This window comes from Pituophis catenifer, unplaced genomic scaffold (genome assembly GCF_029215685.1).
Source record: "Pituophis catenifer annectens isolate HBS135680 unplaced genomic scaffold, rPitCat1.0.hap2 SCAF_1, whole genome shotgun sequence".
NCBI classification, from domain to species: domain Eukaryota; kingdom Metazoa; phylum Chordata; class Lepidosauria; order Squamata; family Colubridae; genus Pituophis; species Pituophis catenifer.
The window spans coordinates 19,702,134-19,717,954 of NW_027256881.1; the positions used below are offsets into that span (position 1 = coordinate 19,702,134).

The window sequence follows — 15,821 nt, forward strand, 5'->3', positions numbered from 1 at the left end:
CGTGAGCATAAAACAAGCAAAGCCTTGTTTATGTTGCCGGGGTGAGGGGGGGGGGGAGAGAACCTTGGAGAAAAGATAATAATGACAAAACTAACTTGTGGAGCAAAGGGAACAAAATGTTCACCAGCAGAGAAAGATGGATCTCTTTGGGACTCGCTAGTACAGCTCACTTGTTCCCAGGAGAATGGAATTTGCCAACTCCCAAATAATTAAGTATGCAAGGTTTGGTTGGTTTCTCAAACAGTTTTATTAGGGGGAACAAAGAAGGAAACACACTGCAACTTATTATATATACAGAATAAAAGAGGGAATCATGCTTACCCTCAACTATGTATAATAAAATCCCATCTGCCCACCCCTATAGCCCATTTCCAGCAAGTGCCCTCTCTGTATCATCTTGGAAAGGAAGATGGGGAAATGATTTCTAAGGACACAAGTGTCTAGAGATGAAACTTCATTTGGCTAAAGGGGCCACTGGCAGTTCTTTACCTCTCTCCCTTCCACCAGTTGCTGTCAACATGCAGTTCAAGGAGCAGTACCTTCATGGCTGGCTTGTTCTTTATGATGGGAAGAGCAGACCTTGCTCTCATTCTAAAAAACTCAGAATGAGAAGAGGAAGAGTATAAGCCTTCTTGATTCCTCATCCACACAAATTTCCATGCTCAGATGCTCAAACGTGGCTGACAAATTTCCTCCGACAGCTGTTCCCCCCATCTCAAATACAGGACTTGTTGTTCAATGTAGGAAAGGCTTGTCGGTCGTGTCCTCCCAACACATTCACTTGAGTACTGAATTAAACCATTTCTCCAGACTCAAATATGCATCGAATCATAAAATTAAGCAATTGGGTTGGGTTTCTGCAACACAATAGCCTTCCAAACTAACCATGATTCAAGCTAAGCACTCTTAGTATATTGTGTAAATGCAGATAAAACTTTAGGGAAAAAACACTCTCTGCCACTTGCCACCCATGTCCCAGGAATATTCAACAACTGTCCAGCCACCCCAAGTGCTGATGTTTTCCTCATCCCCAAGTCCAGCAAATATTCATATTTCTTCCCCCGTTGCTTGAAGGGTCCCCTTTCACAAGTGGTTAGAAAACACAGGTGTCCAAAGCTGGGGTCTGAGTGGCGGGGTGGGGGCTGGGTGGGAATCCAACAGCAGAGAAACCATCATTCAAAGAAGCAATCCACTTGATCCTTCCAGGTTTATACTAACCGTCTGCAGTCATTTTGACCCCTGAAGGGAAGGCTGAAGGCTTAGCTTGAACAATAGGGATGGGGTCTCAGCAGCCACGTGTTTGATGAAAGTCTGAGAATGTTTTATATCAGAGTCAAACAAAGACAAATGGGGCCAGGCAAGTTCCTTCCCCTTCTTGGGAACTCCATGAGAAGGGAGTCCTACAGACCATTGCTGTACAAATTCTCACGGAACATGAGAATAAATCTTGATGGAAGTTTTTTCTGCTTGAGCAAGCAACAGTGAATTTAACCCATCCTTGTAGGCATGCAACACTTACAACCATGAGGGTGTTCTGTCACTTCATACATAGTTCTTCTTGTCGTAGCTCATAGCAGTAGACCTGGGTGCAGAGTAGACCATGGGTGTGGGTCTGTACTTCTCCTCCTTGGGGGGGCAGGAACAGCAGAGCAAGCTTCCTCCAAAAAGAAAAAGGGCCGCTGCTGCCCAACCAATGTAGAGTGAAGGCCCTATTTCGCGTTTCATGGGGGCTGGGACTGCTATATTGTAGAAATCGCGGACAATTTGATTGGCAGACCAGCAGACAGGGATGAGAATCAGGATGCCTGTCAGCAGGAAGATGACCCCAGAAGTGATGGTGATCTTGGCCTTCGTAGATTCATCTTCAATGCAGCGAGTGCACTGTGCTCCCATCAGGAAAATGAATATCCCCATCACCCCAAGGACAATGGCAATGATGATTAAGGCCCGAGCAGCCTGTAGGTCTGGTGCCAATGCCAGCATGGAATCGTAGACCTTGCATTGCATCTGGCCAGTACTCTGGGTCACACAGTTCATCCATAGCCCTTCCCCGGTGAACTGTGCAGTGACGATGTTGTAGCCGATGAAAGCAGTCACCTTCCACATAGGCAACCCGCAACACAAGATGGTGCCTATCAAGCCCAGGATAGATAGGGTTACACCACCAATCTCCAAACCCATCGACATGTTGGCGCCGACAAATCAGCCACTGCCTTCCCAATTGCAATGCGATCTGCTGCTTTCTAGTCGTGAGGTTCTCAGCAAAGCAGGTGAAGCATCCAAAGCTTTCAGCTGATTTATAAACTGTCCTGTCACCTGGGCGGGCTCTTTAGCTCAAGCATGGGTGGGGCGTCACCAACGGACTCTCAACCTGCCCTACCCTTGTACCATCCTCTCTTTTTTTTTCTTTGTTTGAGATGGCATTTATGAGAAATGGAAGTTTGCTGTAGAGGGCAAACGGGAAATTACCCTTGAACTGAATTCCAGCTGGTTGTTTGGCGTGACACTTGGTTTCAGAGCAGACTCTGCAGGCAAAGATTGGTAGCAAAAAAGCAAAACTCCTTGTAAGGAGGCTCTTGATTCACCCGGGGTTTCCTTTGTTGCATTTCAACTTTGGGTTGGGTCTCCCAAGTCCAAATCAAGCATGTCTGCTGATATTCAACAAACTACCTTTATATCATAAACCTCAGGTGTACATCAGAATTTCTTGATATTTCATCACTTTTTGCTGATTTATTGAAGACATGCATAGTTTCGGCTAACATATAATAAGCACAGGGTGCACTTAATTAGCTAAGCTCTCCACTTCTGGGTTTTTAACAGGATCATGTTGAACCTTTTACCTCCAAACCATTTTGTGACATTCTTTCCCACAGTTTAAGTGAAGCTATCTGAGGGACCATCTCTTGCTGGTCACATCTACCCGACCCACTAGAGTGGGGAGGCAAGGAATATTGTGGGTCCTGTGCCCTAAAGAGATATATCTGGCATGAGGGACCCAGAAGAAGGGATTTCTCCATGGTGGCTCCCTCCCTCTGGAACATCATCCCTCCGGAAATTAGACTTGCCCCACTCTGACACTCTTTCAGAAGCCCTGAAGATCAGGGGTGGTATTCACTTACCTTCGATACCAGTTCGCAAATGTGAGCGCATACAGATCCTTCCACGCATGCACAGAGCATCAAAAACGGGACGTGATGACGTCTGGGCAGGTGGGCAGAGCCTCCCCCAGCCGCCGCTGCCGGTTTGCCCGAACCGGATAGAACTGGCTGAATACCACCACTGCTGAAGATGTGGTTTTGTCATTGGGCCTGGGGAACCCAAGGCCGGATGGAGTCCATTAAATGGCTTTTATGAGTGTGTGTTGTCACCGGGGTGGGTGGGGGGTATTATTTTTATTTCTTTTATATTGTGTTTTTATTTCCTGTAAGCCACCTTGAGATGCTGTGAGCGAGTAGGTGGCAATATAAATTTTCCAAATAAATAAAGTGCCATGTTATCTTTCTTTTTTTCAATAATAGGTCCACTAGTAAAATTCTTCAGCCCAGTTATAAAGCCACAATCAGTCAGCTAAACTAACATTTTACACAACTAAAGCATTTATGGTCAGCCTCTTTAGCTTCTTCTGATAAGTGTCAAAGTAGGTGTTAGCAGTTATATTGATATATTTATAACCGATTCTAACATTGTTTGCATCGAGCATAAGATGGACAAATTGATTAAGATGGATTAGGTCTAGTTGAAACTAATTCATGGCTCACTTGCAAAAGTCCCTTAATAGTTTGCTAATAAATTAATAGACCAGACTCTCAGGCCCTCATGGATTCCGGGAAAATATTTAAGACTTCTAATATAGTCTCATTCTCCAGACCTAGTTAGGCAGAAGAAATGACCAGCCATTAAGACAGGTAGTTGAACTGTCTAGATCAGCATTTCTCAACTTTGACAACTTAATTGGGGAATTCAGGGAGCTGAATTCCATACATCTTCAAGTTGCCACGGTTGAGAAATTTTCCCCACAACAACAACCTTGTAAAGTGAGCTGGGCTAAGAGACAGAGTGATTGACTCAAAGTCATCCAGCTGGCTTTCATGCCTAAAGTGGGACTAGAACTCACAGTCTCCTGGCTTCTTAGACCCAATATCCCCTGAAATCCCTAGGAGCTGCTACCAGCAAAATACTTGGTTAGATGGGTACAGCCGACTCAGGGTAGAGCCACATTTCCAGTTCACTTCAGCATCTCCTGAGAGGACAACATTGGATGATGTCATTCAGAAACCAGCTCCAGCCAGCAACTAACAACACCTTGCCTGTATTTTCTGACTGTGCATCACAAATAGCTCTGACTCAAGCCATTCTCCCTGACTTCGGTGCTGCATCTTAATTCCTTGGAAACAAACCCCTCCACTCCTCTCGTTGGTATCACATCTACTCCAGCAATCAGCTCTCTTTCTCTCTCTCTCTCTCTTTCCCCCCCTCTTCCTCCCTCCCCCTCCCTCCCTCCCTCCCTCCCTCTCTCTCTCTCTGTCTCTTTTACAGGTCCAGCAGTAACATGGTGAAAAACTGGGCTTTTTTCCTTTTTAAACTTCAGAGATAGAATAGTGAAACAATGTTTTTCAGATTTTAAATAAGTAGAAAGGAATCCTCCAAGGCTGATCTGTCTTTGGTTTGTCTGAGTGAAATTGTCAGGAATTCTGTGACTTTCCCTTTTAGCCCCAGTGAAAGGAAAAAATAGTAATTTTTTTTTCTTTTCTCTTTTTCCACTCATAAAGGGATATCTCAGGCCACCATCCTTTCTAGTTGGTTTACACACGGCAAACAAGCAGCCAATAATACCGTTTAGTAAAGCCATCAATCTACAAAGTAGTTTTGCACTAAAGTCTGACAATATTGGAGGCAGCAAGTTGAACCAGATAACTTTTAGCTGAATCCTTTGAGCAGTCCTCGACAAATCTCTTTTTTCTGCTTTCTGTTCCGGAGTTTATTTAAGACTTAGTGACCTTTGAGCTAAGCTTGTTGAATAAACTATCTTAAGGAAAGTCAGTTTATTTGAACTTGCATTTATCCCACCCTTGAGTACACACTCCCAAACAGCTCCTGATCCACAATCTAATTAGCACACAGTCCTTCCCAACTTGCTTATCTCTAAATATAACAAAATGCCCAAAATGGCAGATTAGTGGCCAGGTTGAAAATCTACCTTATTCTCTGTCACAGCACAGCTAGCAAGCCAAGAAACAATCTTGCCATCTCCTGAAAAAGGAATTATGGCCAAGAATTATGCGCATTGGTGCCAAAAAATCTGTTACTGTATGCATAGAACTAATGGGATCAGAGCTTTCCTGATGAGGAAAGAGATCCTGAAGGAACAGTAAACAGTTCAATTAAGGTGTAAACGCTGTGTGCAACCATTGTAAAAAAAGACCAACAGCTTGTTAGGGATAATAAGAAATGGAATTGAAAAAAGAAATGCCAAAATTAATATCAGAGGTTGCTTAACGAAATTGAATCATGAAAGAATCTGGACAGACAGAAGGAAATAGTTTTGTACACAACATATAATTCAACTTTGGAATTCATTTCCCCGGAGAAGTAGCTTCAAAAAAAGGGTTGGACCAATTCATGGAAGTCATGGAGATCAATGGCCATTAGCCTTGATGGTAGTGGAGCTGCTTTTGAAAGCCAGTTGCTGGAAAATTAGAGAATTTTCTTTTGAGGTTGGCCACTGTGAAAACAGATAGTTAGACCAGACTAGCCAAGAGCCTGACCCGCGGGGGTGAGGGCAGGGGTGAAATGCTCCCAGTTCGGACCGGATCGCCCGATCCAGTAGCGATGGCGGCAGGTGGTTTGGAGAACTGGTAGCAAAAATCCCTGCCCCCCCATGCCCAACTGCGCCGTGCAATCATCAGAGGCTTTTTAAAAAAAATTTAAAAGCATTTTTTCTACAACCTCTGGCCAAAAAAATGCTTTTAAAAGTAAAAAAAAAAAAGCTTCTGACGATCATGCAGCTCAGCTGGGATCATCAGAGGCTTTTAAAAGCATTTTTTTTAACAACCTCTTCAGTTGAAGAGGTGGTAGAAAAAATGGTTTTAAAAGTAAAAAAAAAAAAAGTTGGCCACACCGACTCAGTCACATTACCCCCCCAAGCCACGCCCACAGAACCGGTAGTAACAAATTTTACATTTCACCACTGGGTGAGGGGATAACTTATCTTCTTATGCTTATGTTCTTATATTAAATTTATAGAATGCCAACTGGGGCATGATGAAAAACACCCACATATATCTTACAAAAAAAATCTTTTCAGCTTCCCAGCACCACTAGAACCAAAAGATCTGGACCACTGTTAGATGACAGTAACGTGATACAGAAAATTAAACCTTTGTCTGGAGTTTTTCAGCCTGGACTTGGTAGTCTAATCATCAGTCCCAAACATCTTTGCTGCCTGACAGTCTAGTCAAGATACCTTTCCTTCCATGGCCAAAACCTAATCATGTTGTTGTGGCCTGTGGGCTGTCAGCCCCTCCAGCAGCTGAATCAGATGAGGACGAGGTGTGGGAGTCAGGATCAGCATCAAGGTAACCTGAGAGCTCAGACAGGAAGGAGGGAATGGAGCTGTCAGAGAGAGAGAGAGAGAGAGAGACAGAGAGACAGAGGTGGAGCCTGGGAGGTCTGACAGCCCTCAGATGGAGAGTCAACAGCCCCCAGGTCTGGAGGAGGCTGATGAGGATGAGGAACAGCTGGGTCCAGTACTTGAGCGGATGCGCAGAAAGCAGAGGAGAGGAGAGCAATGGAAATCTGTGGGCCGGTCCTCAGGATGGAAGAGCCAGTGCTGCTAGTGAAGCCCCACTCTAGCTCTGGGGATAAAAGGCAGGGGGCGGAGATGAATAGGTGTGGAAGATAACTATTCATCTCCCTGCTGGACAGACTTGTTAGCCTGCTGTGCGAGAGAGAGACTTTTTGCCGGGGCTGCTGGCACTCCTAATAAAGGAAGTGTTGATTGATTACAGAGGGTTTGACATGTTGGGGGAGCTGGGTCAGAACACATGTTTTCAGCACAATCTAATTTTAACATTAGTAAAGGATCAGCACCCTCCAGAACAGATTGAGACAATTAAAAGGAGCAGGACTCTCTTCCCAATAGCTTGCCACCAGCCCTTTCCCTCCGCATCTGCTGCATTAATTGATGCCCAAAGACAGGACCAGCCCTTTGTGCAAATTCTTCTTTCTTTGAAGATTCGGTTTTCATTTAGAACAGGAGTGGATAAATGCTTTGGCAGTTAGGGCTGTACTTTTTCCCTTTCCCTTTTCTTTCCTTTACCCCAGGAGTCAAGATATGTACTGGATTGGGTGGTGAGATAATGATGACACTATAGAGATGGGATTTATGATTTCCCACATTTCTGTTTTTGTTTTGAATACTTTTCTTTGTATGTAAACTGTATCTAATGCTTATTACTCATTGAAAATCAGTGAGCAACTTTGCTGGTATTTAATGACACAATTTGGATAAGTGTTCACAGGGGGATGGCCAAAACAGGTGAAATGGGGTTAATAGGCAAACTTTTCCTTTTTATAAGTGCATTGTACGGATGTACCAAAGAGGTGGAAGTTGCACCGTGATGCCACATCCACCTTCTTGCTGCTTTGACCGCATCCCCTCTGGATCTGGCAGGATCCAGCTGTCTCCTGGAGGAATTAGAATCATGGAGTTCCTGAATTAACCCATAGTCTGGATTTGCACAATAAATTGAATCATCAACTCATCAAATGAGCTGGGCTTAACCACAGACACAAAAACATCATTCAGTTAGTATGTTTACGAATGCATCTGCTTGTCTTCCTTGTCCTGGCTTTGCGTGCTGTATGAACACTGCCAGTATATTACTTTATTTTCTTTCTTTTATGGTATTCTAAACTGGGCTTGGACTAAGATGGCTGTGCTGTTGGAGTCTGGCCACATCTGATATCTCACTCTGCCCTGTTGATATATGGTTTCACTTTGTTGTTTTTCAGTCTGAGTTATTGAGAAATCTCTATCTCTCCTTTTGTTTATGTCTCTCCTGTTTCCTCATATTTGAGACATGACTTCAGAAATGTATGATTCTTGCTTTCTGGGTTTCAGGTTTCCTCCAAACTTTGTGGGGATCTACAAATATAAATACTGTGTTTGCTATGTTTTCATCAAGATGTTAATTTCTTGGAACTGAAGCTTGGAACTATGATGAAGCTGTGGTAGAAAGTGTGTGTGTGTGTGTGTGTGTGTGTGTGTGTGTGTGTGTGTAAGAAAGACAGACAAACAGAGAGAATGGTACAGTGATATATGTTATAAACTTTGGGACAGGCAATTTAATACTATTTCTTAACACCCAAGCCTTTTTATGCTCCCTCTCAAGCACTCTGAAGTGTATGTATTAGGTGGGGCAGTAATTAATACAGTTTCCCACCAAGTTGAGCCCACGAAAACTATATTGTAAGCCTTAAAATAGGCTTATTTTTTTTTTAAAAAAAACAGAAAATCCCATCCCTGCTTGCAATGTGCTTCCATCCGTTCGATTCCTGCCCTGCTCATTGCAGCCCAGCCCCTCCTCACAGTAAGAGCACCAAAGAATTGCTCACCTACTCTACAATGCCAACCTAGCTGCTTCGTTATGGATTTGTGCTCTGACTAATCATATTGTCACCAGGAATATATTCTGTAAGATCAAGGTTATCCTCAGGAAGCCATTTAAAAAAAAAATGAAGCGAAGGCTTGATTGCACTATCATGACTGCCATCTCAACTTTTTTGATCATATCCAATTGGGACTTTTGTATAAGGTCTAGGCCCGTGATGGCGAACCTATGGCATGCGTGTCAGAGGTGGCATGCAGCACCCTCTCTGATGGCACGCGAGCCGTCGTCCCAGTTCAGTTCTGCTGTGCATGAATGTGTTGCTCCCGCCAGCCAGCTGGTCTTAGGGTCTCTGCTGCACATCCGTGAGGGCCCTGGTGCATGCATGTGTGGGGCAAGTGCAAGGGGCATGTGCATGCGTGGGGGGCAGGGCACATGCAAGGGGTCACACACACATGTGTGGGGTGCATGCTTGGGGGCCAAATGCACATTGCATTTTGGGGGTTCAGACACGCATGCGCGCATGCACTTTGGGCAGTTTAGCCATCACTGGTCTAGGCAAACAAGTGCGTGGTCTTGGCCGTAGGGAAACCATGCGTCAAAAAAGAGCTGTATCAAGCTATGCCTGGAAGGCAGCGGGTACATATGCTTGTGCATCTGGTATGGTTCAACTAAGGAAACTATCTCCCTTTAGTACAGTGGCTCTCAACTTTGACCACCTGAAGATGTATGGACTTCAGTTCCTAGAATTCACCAGCCAGCATGGTGGCCAACATTGAGAAACACTGCTTTAGTACATAGCATCCTGTTACTTAGAACCAGTAGTGGGTTGCCCCTGGTTTGGACCGGTTCGCAAGAACCGGTAGTAAAACTGGCGGGAGGCTCCACCCACTGACCCAGATGTCATCAGGAAGCAGAAGCGCACGAGTGAGCAAATCGAGCACGTGCGCGTGGTCCCGTTGCAAACTGGTAGTAAAAGTAAGTAGAACCCACCCCTGCTTAGAACCATTGCAGGAGTATTATTATTATTAGTAACCATTGCTGACTAGGTGGCTCAGTGACTAAGACACTGAGCTTGTCAATCAAAAAGATGGGCACTTTGGCGGTTCGAATCCCTAGCGCAGGTCTCCTGCGTGAGCAGGGGGTTGGACTAGAGGACCTTCAAGGTCCCTTCCAACTCTGTTACTGTTACAAAGAGGGCAAGCATTCCTCCCAGGTGCAAGGATGTCAGGCAAGGCATAGGTTTTGACTGCCTTCTCAGGGCTACTGCATGTTCTGTGTCAGGTGGCAAAACCATTAAATATGAGAGTGCTCAACATTCTCTAGAGTGTCATTCTAGACCAGGGCTGTCAAAAGTCACGGTGTCGTCATGTGACATATCACAACTTTTTCCCCCTTTGCATGATGCATCTGGCCTGTGGGCCGTGAGTTGGACACCCCTGTTCTAGACCTTTCCCCACTGCTGAATTGAAGTCTTAGAACACAGACCGACAGCCATGTTAAGATGCTTCTCTCCAAGCTGTAGCCCAGCATCAACTATGCTGACATGCTGAACGCTTGTGTTATCACTGAATAACAAGCCAAGCAAGCAGGAGTAACCTTGCCCTTTTCACCAGGGACAAGGAAAGGAAAGTGATGGGTATTCCCCTGTCTCCGTTTCTCCTCCCACTGAGTGAAAGCAATACAATCACTCTCCCTAATCAATGGGAGTATATGTGATAGGTTTGATTGGCAGGTTTAGCCACTCGACTGACTAAGAGGCCACAGGTGTAACGCTTGGGAAAACGTGCCAAATACGTATTGAGAAATTGGCCGGGCAGACAAATCTGCAGCATCATCTACTCTAAACAAAACCAACCTGGCCCGATTGATTTGATTCAACACTGAAAAAGTTTCCTGATTGAGATCAGGATGCTGATATTCAGGGTTGATATTGAATATCGTGATACTGATATTGATATTTGGCCTTTCCCTGATTTTTATCAACTTCTGTTTTTATTGTTTGCATTTTTATGTTTGGAGGTTGATTGTTTCTATTATTTGTTAGGGGTTTTATACCATGGATGTTCAGTCACTTATATTCTATGTGAGCCTCCAACACTCTTTTCAATCCATCCATCAGAATAGAGCTCGAAGGGACCTTCGAGGTCTTCTAGTCCAACCCCCTGCTCAAGCAGGAGACTCTATACCAGTGATGGCTAACCTTTTTGCCATCGCATGCCAGGAAGGGGGGCGGGTGGGCGGGGGAGGTTCACGTGCATGTGTGCTCACACCCATAATTCTATGTGCCTCACCCCGCGCATGCGTACACGACCCCCGCTCTTGGCACGCGGTGGCCCAGTAGGCCCGTTTTTCTTTCTCACCTGGCTCCAGATCCTCTCTATGCATCTGGGGAGGGCGAAAACAGCCTTCCCCACCTCCTTGGAGGTCCTCCGGAGGCCCGAAAGGGCCCGTTTTCCAACTTTTGGTTAGACAGGAAGTGACTTTTTTGCTGTCCCCAGCCTCCAGCGTCTCCTAGAGAGGCTGACAGCTGAGCTGGCATGCCAGGCGACATGGTTCCGCGTGCCACCTGTGGCACGCGTGCCATAGGTTTGCCATCACGGCTCTATACCATTTTAGGCAAATGGCTGTCCAGTCTCTTCTTAAAAACCTCCAGTGATGAAGCACCCACAAATTCTGAAGGCAAGCTGTTCCACTGGTTAATTGTCTTCACTGTTAGGAAGTTTCTCCTTAATTCCAGGTTGCTTCTCTCTTTGATCAGTTTCCATCCATTGCATCTTGCCTTCTGGTGCTTTGGAAAATAAGTTGACCCCTTTTTTTTGTGGCACTGCAAATTTTGATTGCAGTGGGGTAGAAATGGGCACAAATGAATTGCAGATGCAGAGGAAGTGCAGAGGAATGGGGTGAATTGGGAGAGAACTAGGGGTGGGCTTCAAAAATGTTAGCAAGGGGTTCTCTGCCCGGTTGCTGGGTGGGTGTGGCCCAGTGGTGGGTTGCCCCTGGTTCACACCGGTTCTATAGAACCGGTAGTAAAATCGGCAGGAGGCTCCGCCCACTGACCCTGATGCCCAGAAGAGCATATGCGTGTGCACACGAAGCAAGCTCACGCGTGTGGCCCCATTGCGAACCGGTAGTAAAGGTAAGTAGAACCCACCCCTGGTGTGGCCATGGTGGGCGTGGCCTAGTCAGCCTCCTGCACCACAGTGAGGGGGGGCATTTTTGCCCTCCCCGGGCTCTGGAGGCTTTCCTCAAGCCTTTGGGAGGGCGAAAATGGCCTCCCCAGGCTCTGGAGGCTCTCTGGAGGCCGGAAACAAGCCCATTTTTGGCCTTCCCGAACTTCTGGTAGGCCCGTTTTTCACCCTCCTCGAGCTTCAGCGCACGCCCTGCACTTACCTGCATCCAAAACGGGCTACTTGGAGACACCTGGGAGAGGAGGGGCAGGGTGGGTGGTGCCAGCCAGGAGTGGGATTTGGGGGTTCTCTGAACTGCACAGAATCTTAGCTAGAGGTTCTCCTAACCCCTGCGAACTCCCAGCATTCCACCCCTGGAGAGAACCTCCCTGTCAGCATATCGGGAGAGTTCCCTCCTACTTCATCTCCTGGCCCTTCTCTGGTTTGGGGACCTCTCAGCTAGGCTAATGGAAGGGTGTGTGGGGCAGTGAAGCGGGAAGGAAGAATCAATAATGAGCAAGCACTGTTTTCAACTGTTTCTCCAAGGGCATGTCAGGGCTGGTTGGGAGAGGTTGTGGCCAGTGGCTCCTGGAATGGATAAAACAGCATTTCCACAAATAATAAAAACAGAAAACAAAGACACCCCCCCCCACACACACACACACCTTTTCCAACAGAAACATAATGTTGTCATCATCTGTACCACATCAGATTAGTAGCACACAGAGGTGATTCTCTTTCAGGGATGTCTGTGGGAAGTGGGGGTCAAAAAAGTCAAAAGGGCAGCCAAAACTATGCAATCAAAACCTTGTCCTTTTTTTTTTTTTACACGTGTTGACAAGTAAGCATATGCTATTTAGTAAAAATCCCTTGGGCTGCCAGATTCTTTCTGATTATTTGCTATCACAGAGCAGTGTTTTTCAAACTTGGCAATTTAATATGTGTGGACTTCAAAACCCAGAATTCCCTGCTTTTATGACCGTAATTGAGCCTGGAATTATGGTCATGAGTCAAGCCAGTCATTAAGACGGTCACCACGTTGCCACACCTGATTTTACAACTTTTTAAGGCAGTCATTAAGCAAACACTGTGGTCGTTAAGCAAACCCATTGTACCCAATGGCTATTTTTTGTTTTTATTTTGTATTTATTATGGCTGTTCACCACCCTGAGTCCTTCGGGAGTAGGGCGGTATACAAATATGAAAAATAAATAAATAAATAAATAAATATTTTTTGTTTTTGCTGTGAACCAGAGTAAATACCAGTTTCAGACAAAAAAAAGTAACAAATCACAGTTGTGTGACCATGGGGCAGTTCAAATAGCCATAAATGTCGGCCATTTGCCAAGTATCCAAAATGTGATTATGGTGATTGTGGTGGTGGGTCATTGGAACTTTGAAATCGGGTTGTCAGTGGCTAGGGTTGCCAGGTGTCCACTATTTGAGCGGACAGTCCACTTTTTTCACATTATGTTCACTATTTTTTTTCACAAAATAGTGGACATTTTTTTTATTCAAAAGCTTTATGATGAAATGGTACGTAAGTTTTGCGAGTCAGAATTCCATGAAGTTTTGCACCATGTTGAACGAATTTTCAGCGTCATGGGAAATTTGTGGACTGACAAACGTAACCGATTGCTGTACCATCAGTTCGAAGTGAACTTTGTATATTTTTTAATATTTCTCAACGTTGTACTGAAATTAAAGAATTATTCCTTAAACACAAAGAATTGATCAAAGCTGCGCAGTCAAATAAAAAATACACACGACAGCAAAGTAAAATGTAATTTAATATTTTACATATTATTACAATATATTTGATGTTTTGAATTTTAAGTAAAGTTTTGAAGTGATTATTTTAATACATGTTAAAATGTTTGTAAGAAAATATATAATTTAATTGTAAATTTTTTTTTAATTTTTTTACTACTTAACCCCCCCCCCCCTGCTTGTCCGCTATTTTTTGGAAGCAGACCTGGCAACCCTATCAGTGGCTGTGGGGAGTTATGTCATAACTTCAAACGGTCATTAAATGACTAACTGTAATTCGAGGACTACCTGCAACAGGCTCCTTTATAATGCTTGCTGATTGAAAGGGGCGTCCTGTGGGCAATGGAGGACTGTTCTCTCTCAAAGAGGGCTAAACTTTTTCATGTGAGTCACCCATGTAGGACAAGGGGAAGCACCTCAAAAAACTCTTGCAGAGGTTTGTTGTCCACTTTTTCTTATAGCTCAAAACAAAGCCCAGTAAACAATAACCCAGAATGAGCCAGGGGTTTGCAGCAGCCCAAAGTGACCCATAAGAGCTGAACAAACCTCAGACCATGTCATCAGTCACACTGTGGATGAAATACAATAACTTAATTTCATGTATTAGATTTATGTGGCTGCTCCCTTCATAAGACTGTATGAAAATATCACCGGGGAATTCACGGTGCTCCCTGAGCTTGGTTGTTTGCTTGCAGACTTTTCTTTACCTAACTATATAACATCATCAGTATGACAGTGTTGCTCTGATGATGTTACCCAATCAGGTAATGGAAGGTCTGCAAGCAGCAACCAATTTCAGAGAGCATCAAGAATCCCACAGTTCCTTCCTGAGCTACAGTTATTTTCTTCTATTGGACACCACAAAGGGCCCACCAATACATCATTGAACACATTAACTCCAAACCTGGGAACAAAGCCAGGGATTAAGAGCTTTCTGAATTTCCAGAAATATGAGTCCCCTCCATACCTCGGGGGTGGGAGGGGGAAATGCTGTTCCAGAGAGCAGGGATCTTAGCAGAAAGGAAATTTTCTTTGATTCCACAAGATGCCAGTATATAATTGAAGGGATTTGGAGTGCACCCATTCTGCCCAAATGTACTGGGCAAACAGAAATAATTGGAGAATAGTATCAGAAGAACAGGTAATTGCTACTTTAAAAATAGATTAATGAGTTGGTCACCAAGACCAGATTTGATCTTATAATGTTATCCTGGGACATGTATTTTTGCCTTCATTCGTAGTAAAGTTGGCTTTAAGCTGCCTTAGCTGTGGGTTGCCTATGAGACTCAATAAGGGTGAGTTATCAAGACTTATTATATTATCTGAAATCGAGAATTCATTCAATAGAAAATTAAACCAGAGTGAAATTTGCTGTCCTCATTGCTGGTCTCAATCCTGCTTGTATTACCCCTGTTCCAAATCACTGCGCTTCTCCAAGGTGACAGAGCCTAACTGATTTTATAACGGATTTGTGCTCAAAAGAGGGGGAAAACTATAGCAGATGAAGGTAACAACGTGAGCAGGGATTTGGTGTAAAAAACAGGTTGCCGGGTTAGGCTTGTGTCATGATTAGATGCACGTGTAAATCCTGTTTAGCTTTGGAATCAGGCAAAATTGGCTAGGTGCTGCCATTACCCAGGATAATTTATCTGATAAGAGGGATCAAAGAAAAGATTATATCATTGGTTATTAACCTTTATGTATAGGGCCAGTCTATTTCTGATGATAGTAAGAGGCTGGAGGGGAAATGATAGAGAGCAGTAATTACTTTCTGATCCAGTTGCGGAGGTTGCAAACCCGATGATAAAACCTGCATTCCACTTTCAGGGAATCTTGGTTTTTAATGCAGATTAGTAAGGAAAAACAACAAGAGGAACAGCGGTGTAATTTATACAGAATTCAGTTTTGCTTGCTAGCAAAGGAAAGATATCTCAGGATTGCCGCCAGGTACAAGGTACTTGGAGATCAGTGTTGTGATGGCAGAAATGTTTACGTATGCCAGAATGGGCACACCACAATATTAACCATTGCAGTTGTTAGATCAGGCGCAGGAACAGAAGACGTGACCAGCTCGATACATGTAACAACTTTATTTACATAGTAACAAGTAAAAGAAGACTGCTGGCGCGCTGCCGGAGCTCTCCTTATATTCGCTCCCGGCAGACGCACCGCCCCTAGACAGGGATTCAAATCTCCCGCCCGATGGCTGGCAGCCAATCAGGGCGGATGCCCTTATATGGACATAACACTCCTCCCCCCTTAGTCTGAA

The 15,821-nt window shown here is 44.6% G+C and overlaps 1 protein-coding gene across 1 annotated transcript; it reads right to left on the bottom strand.

The window, feature by feature from the left end:
- Window positions 1-249: 249 nt before the first annotated feature.
- On the bottom strand, window positions 250-2,241 carry LOC139318770 (claudin-3-like). Its single transcript, XM_070946369.1, has one exon. It carries the CDS (start codon window positions 2,185-2,187, stop codon window positions 1,543-1,545), a length of 645 nt encoding a protein of 214 aa, XP_070802470.1. The 5' UTR covers window positions 2,188-2,241; the 3' UTR covers window positions 250-1,542.
- Window positions 2,242-15,821: the final 13,580 nt, after the last annotated feature.